The 5,302-nt window shown below is 39.2% G+C and overlaps 1 protein-coding gene across 1 annotated transcript; it reads right to left on the bottom strand.

Moving 5' to 3' along the window:
* Nucleotides 1-3,324: 3,324 nt before the first annotated feature.
* Nucleotides 3,325-4,722, bottom strand: LOC119900184. Its single transcript, XM_038714946.1, has 3 exons — nucleotides 4,507-4,722; nucleotides 4,106-4,378; nucleotides 3,325-3,961 (listed from the first exon to the last, which is right to left on the bottom strand). Exons 2-3 carry the CDS (start codon nucleotides 4,174-4,176, stop codon nucleotides 3,325-3,327), a joined length of 708 nt encoding a protein of 235 aa, XP_038570874.1. The 5' UTR covers nucleotides 4,177-4,378; nucleotides 4,507-4,722.
* Nucleotides 4,723-5,302: the final 580 nt, after the last annotated feature.

Below are 5,302 nucleotides of genomic sequence, written 5' to 3'. Positions count from 1 at the left end.
ACTAGCAGCCATTAGAGAGAAATGGATATACAGAAATGATGAGCTTATGTGGGATGTGGAACACATGCTGTATTTCTGGCACTTGTTTGGTCTCTTTTACCTTCAGGAGAGACATTTATTTTAATCAAACAAGCTCTGTAATCAATGTCCTTTGATATCTGAGAAATGACCTGTGTAACGCAGACAGTTTGAGATTTATATTATTCAATCCAAGCCGGTATGGGTTTATACTTGATAGATGAAATTGACTCCTGGTATGTTAGGAATGACAGATGAAGGGTGAATCCAAAATAAAACCCTCTTTAATCCTTAATGTTTCTATAGAGTAAATATTCCACTCAAGGTGAAATCTTACAGAAAGCTCACTTGTAATACAGTGTGTGCAAACTATTCCTGTACAGTAAACACAACTTCAACTCATCTGACATTTAAGTCTTCGTCAAGGCTGAGCTGAGGAACTGCCAATCAAATAAAAAATAAAACACTATGACATGAAACTATAAGATAAAATTGTACAATAAGATGTGTAGATGTTATTACAGTAATCATCCTTGACTTACACTCCAGGTTTCTGTGCCTTGGCAGAATGCTTTTAGTTGCCACTGAGAATAATTCAAACGTTTCACATTTGCTGTGTTAGAACAATTTCTAAGAGCCAATGGGTGTTTTGACTCTGATTGGCTAATTTGGCAACATCTTTAACAGTCGGATTTCAAGCCAGGAAAGCCCGATTAGTTCCACGGACAGATGGACGATTTTACAACCAAACAATTTAAACAATTTCAGTCTGGTGTTGTTTATTAAGACCCCACAAAACCCAAATCTGAGGTCATTTCATGTTATTCGCTGCAGATGGAAATATGGGTGGGAATGCATGAGTATGAGGCTACCTATTGTTTAGGCAACACTGACAGCCAAATGGTGCATTATGATGAAATTCTCAGTGATCAGATATGCTTTGGTTAGGAAGATTTCTTCAGAAGCATTGTTCCTGTTCAAATAACACTTACCGTACATGTTGATCTGTGAAAAAGACAAATTAAATCCTCTTTCATCTCATTGCTTGTCTTCGGCACAGTTATTAATTATAAATCCCATATTATCATATCCAAGAGGGATAACCTCTGATCCACCTGTTAGGATAGTATAATTACAAAGATGAACAACCTGGCCAGGTGCCTGAAAACACTGCCCTCTCCTGGACTTGTTGTCATAGTGTGTTCTAAGAGGCCATCATAGTGTTGATCCACCAGATAAAGTCAACTTAAGCCTTCTTTAACGTGTGCCTTACTTCTGTGACAGTGGCATATGAAAGAAAAATAATTATCTGTATCTATCTGAGTCAGCTCTAATAACTATTTTTACAAACTGAGAAGAACAACCTTGGTGTTGGTGAATCGGATTTACACCAGTCCGAGAAGTCGAGATAAACATACGCTGTAAAATTAGTGCACCCAGGGTCATGTCATTGACATATTTTAACATCCATACAAGGTTTTTCTGTATCACTTTATTTTATGTATTGAGAAAACAATCACGATGATAACACAGAGCCCTGAGGGGCCACTTTGCTTGAAATAACCTCATCAGAGGATCATCTTTATTCCCCTCCTGTCTCTGCGTAACAGCCTGTTGACACCAGAAAACACTCAAGACTCCTATTTACCTCCAATGGAGACTCTTGCTGTCAGAGGAAGGTGAGAGATGATGTTATTCCATGTTTGCTTGAAAAGTATAGACCATTCTAGGGCTGAAGCTAACAATTGTTTTCAATGCTGATTAATGTGCTGATTAGTTTTTTTGTTTAAAAGTAGGCCACCATGTGGAGTTTTGGACCACTAGTAGTAGACAAAGCAATGTTTATAGCGACCTATGAGTGGGTCCCAGTTCTGTTGGATGTCCAGGGTGACACCATACACATTCCTGCCAGGGGTTTCTCATATGGAGGACTGATCCTTTGTTAAGAAATAAATACATAAATAAATAAATGCTCAATAAATAAATAAGCATCCTATTAAAGGCACAAAAAATAAAGTTAATAAATAAATGTAGGCAGTAATTAAATTATACAATGAGACATAAATGTATATATCTCTTTTAATTAGCTTCTTTATTTATTCACCTTTGTATTAATTACCTTATTTGTTTATTGTCCGTTATAATCTTCAACTTTATTTAATGACTTCTTTTTTAAATGTATTTATTTATGTATGCTTTTTAATATTTTTGTCTGTTTTATTCTTCCTTTGCATTTTCTACCCTATTTATTTCCCCAATGGTATTTATTTCTGTCTGCTCTTTTTACATTTCTCTATGTATTTCTGCCTTATTATGCAAATGAGGAGGGTCTGTGTCTCAAGGGAAAAACTTCTCGCCTATTGGTGGACCAGTCAGACCACAGAGGTTGATTTTATCAACAAGCTTGCTCCTCACACAGTCAGATGGCTTCCTTCAGTGAATTAAAGTGTTTAGCAACTCTATTTGAATACAATACAACCAGCCGAAAATGCTTGATTTCAAATCTTTATGTAGTCATAGTTACCCTGAACTCAAATATGATAGACTAGTCATCAACAGGAATTATTTAATGTTTTCCCAGAAAACCAAAATGAAAGAATAAAGTAATTTTCCTAACATTTTAGTGTTTTTTTCACTTTTAAAGGACACATGTAACATGTTTTATACTTCCTGTGAATATAATCCAATTAATCCTATTTTCATACTGTATATGTTGCGTTAACACCTTATTTTGATGTTGTGTCATATCTCTTTGTGCTAATTTCATAAAGTCGACATAATTTGATAAAGTATGTTGTATGTGAAACTAGTAAATATTATTAACATTACAGTTTTTCTCAAATGCTAAAACACATTTCACAAACGTTTCGTCCATGTTCTCCAATGTCTAAACACAACACCCTTTTCTAAAGCTACATAAACACAACCACACCTTCTCCCTTCAAAACTCAAACTTTCACACCAAAAGAGCAGCTCGAAGCTTTCAAAAATGTAAACACTATACACATCATTACACACTACAGCAAAACAATTGAAAACACAATGCTCAATTTGTGAGAAGGTTCTTTGTTTCATAACTGCCAATGCATATTTTTAGAAACTTTACAATAATGGATCTTCTTAGATCTCTGCAGAGGATTGGGCATTTAGATTTGTGAGTTTCATATGAAGAGTATAAATCTATAGTAAATTCTGTACACTACTGTAACAACTCAATGCAAAAACAGAATCTATTGCACACAACAGTACTCTTGAAAACATGATCAGGGTGTGAAGTTTTTTTTATTTATTTTATTTACACCACAATCACTGTGCGGCATCATGTCGCTGAGCTGCATCGGGCCACATCACCTCATCCACATCGCAGGCTATATTGTCTCTTGCCAGGCACCGCGGGAAAAACGCCCTGGAATGGCGGATCCATCCTTGGAAGTTCTCCACTGGAGGTTCTCTAGTGTATGGTTGTCTGTCATAAACCTTCCATCTCCACGATGAGAAGAACTCCTCTATAGGGTTCAGGAAAGGGGAGTAGGGTGGCAGACAGACGTTTAAAAAGTGGTTACTGTTGGTGGTGAACCACTCTCTGATTTGGTTTGTTCTGTGGAAGCGTACATTGTCCCAAATGATCACATAAATGGGATGTTCGGGCCCAGGATGGTGTTGTTGGCGGTCCAGGAGGATATCTTTTAGCTCCTCTAGGAAGGTTAGGAGACGTTGGGTGTTGTAAGACCCAAGGACAGCCTGCTGGTGGACAAGCCCCTCCAAACCCATGGCCGCACAAAGAGTAATATTACCCCCCCCCCCGTTGGCCAGGAACCTCAGTGATGGCTCTTTGGCCAATGATGTTACGGCCTCTTTGCCTTCGTTTCTGCAGGTTGAAGCCAGCCTCATCCAGGAAGAGGTACTCATGAGGTCTGGCCATCGCGTCCAACTGTAATATCCTCTGAAAATGTGAAAGTGCACAGGTGTTCAGAACAACAGTCAATCAGGTAGCATAGTATTGTCCAGAAGTAATGTAGGCCACTGAGCAACACAGTATGTTCACTAACTGTACTGTGAACATGGATGTATACTTACTTGCACATACTCGTAATGTAGGTCTTTGTGTCGTGCAGAGTTTCGCTCAAAGGGAACCCTATAGACTGGTTTCATCCGCATCTTTTGGCGCCGGAGAACTCAGTCTATTGTGGCCAAGCTGACATCATCAATGCCCTCAAAGTTCACATTATCGGCAATGACTTTGTCTCTGATCTCCCGGAGTCTGATGAGGTTGTTCTCACGAACCATATCCACAATGAGGGTTTCTTGTGCCGCTGTAAATATGGCAACCCTCCCACCTCTATGTGGCATTCTTTCAACTCTAAAGAAAGAAACGTGTTGTCAATTGACATGTTTTACAATACAGTAACAACTGATTTGAAACTAATAGACTACTTTCACAGGCTTGTAAAATTGTATTGTGACAAAGAAAGCAATAGAGTACAATACCTGTTGTGTTGTGTGAATGCCCTGATAATGGTGGGCACGGTGAACCTACTCAGGTTTGGACGGACTCTTAGTCCTGCTTCAGCCATTGTCATGCCATGGACAATGACATGGTCAATGACTGTTGCTCGCATCTCGTCCGTAATGATGGTGCGAGGTTGTCTTGCTCTCCCTCCTGGACCTTCTCCTCTCCCTTGTTGGCCTCCTCCTCTTCTTCCTTGGCCTCCTCCTCTTCTTCCTTGGCCTGCTCCTCTTCCTCCCTGGCCTGCTCCTCTTCCTCCCTGGCCTGCTCCTCTTCCTCCCTGGCCTGCTCCTCTTCCTCCCTGGCCTGCTCTTCTCCCTCCTCTGACTCGATTACCTCTTCCCCTGACTCTGCCTTCATCCATTGTGTTTGTTTGGAATCTTCAGCAAACTGTGCACTCTGAACTTGCTTTTATACATGTGGTCACAGCATTAGCAACAGGTGTTTTCAATTTTGAATCGTTGTGTGTAATGAATGACGCCAGGTGTGTTCATTTTGTTCAAATATTGCTGACTGTGGCAAGCATTTTGCATCACATGAGCTTTCATTTGAGAATATGAGCAGAGTTCTTTTGCAACTTGTGTTTTAGCAAGGAAAAATGTGTTAAGATTTATGTGAACGGAGGATTGTGTTTTGTGAATTGTGTCTTCATGTGAAATGTGTTTATGATATTGGAAAATGATGGCTAGATTTAGTAAATGTGTTTAGACAACTGGTCATTTGGTTTAGAGGATTGGCTTTTGTGTTTTAGCATTTGAGAAAAACTGTAATGACTTT

The sequence above is a fragment of the Micropterus salmoides genome, unplaced genomic scaffold, assembly GCF_014851395.1.
Source record: "Micropterus salmoides isolate LMB-PRFRI ecotype aquatic unplaced genomic scaffold, ASM1485139v1 Ms_hic_scaffold_1299, whole genome shotgun sequence".
Lineage (NCBI taxonomy): Eukaryota > Metazoa > Chordata > Actinopteri > Centrarchiformes > Centrarchidae > Micropterus > Micropterus salmoides.
Note: the sequence above shows the minus strand (reverse complement) of the source record. Positions and strands in the feature narration are given on the sequence as shown.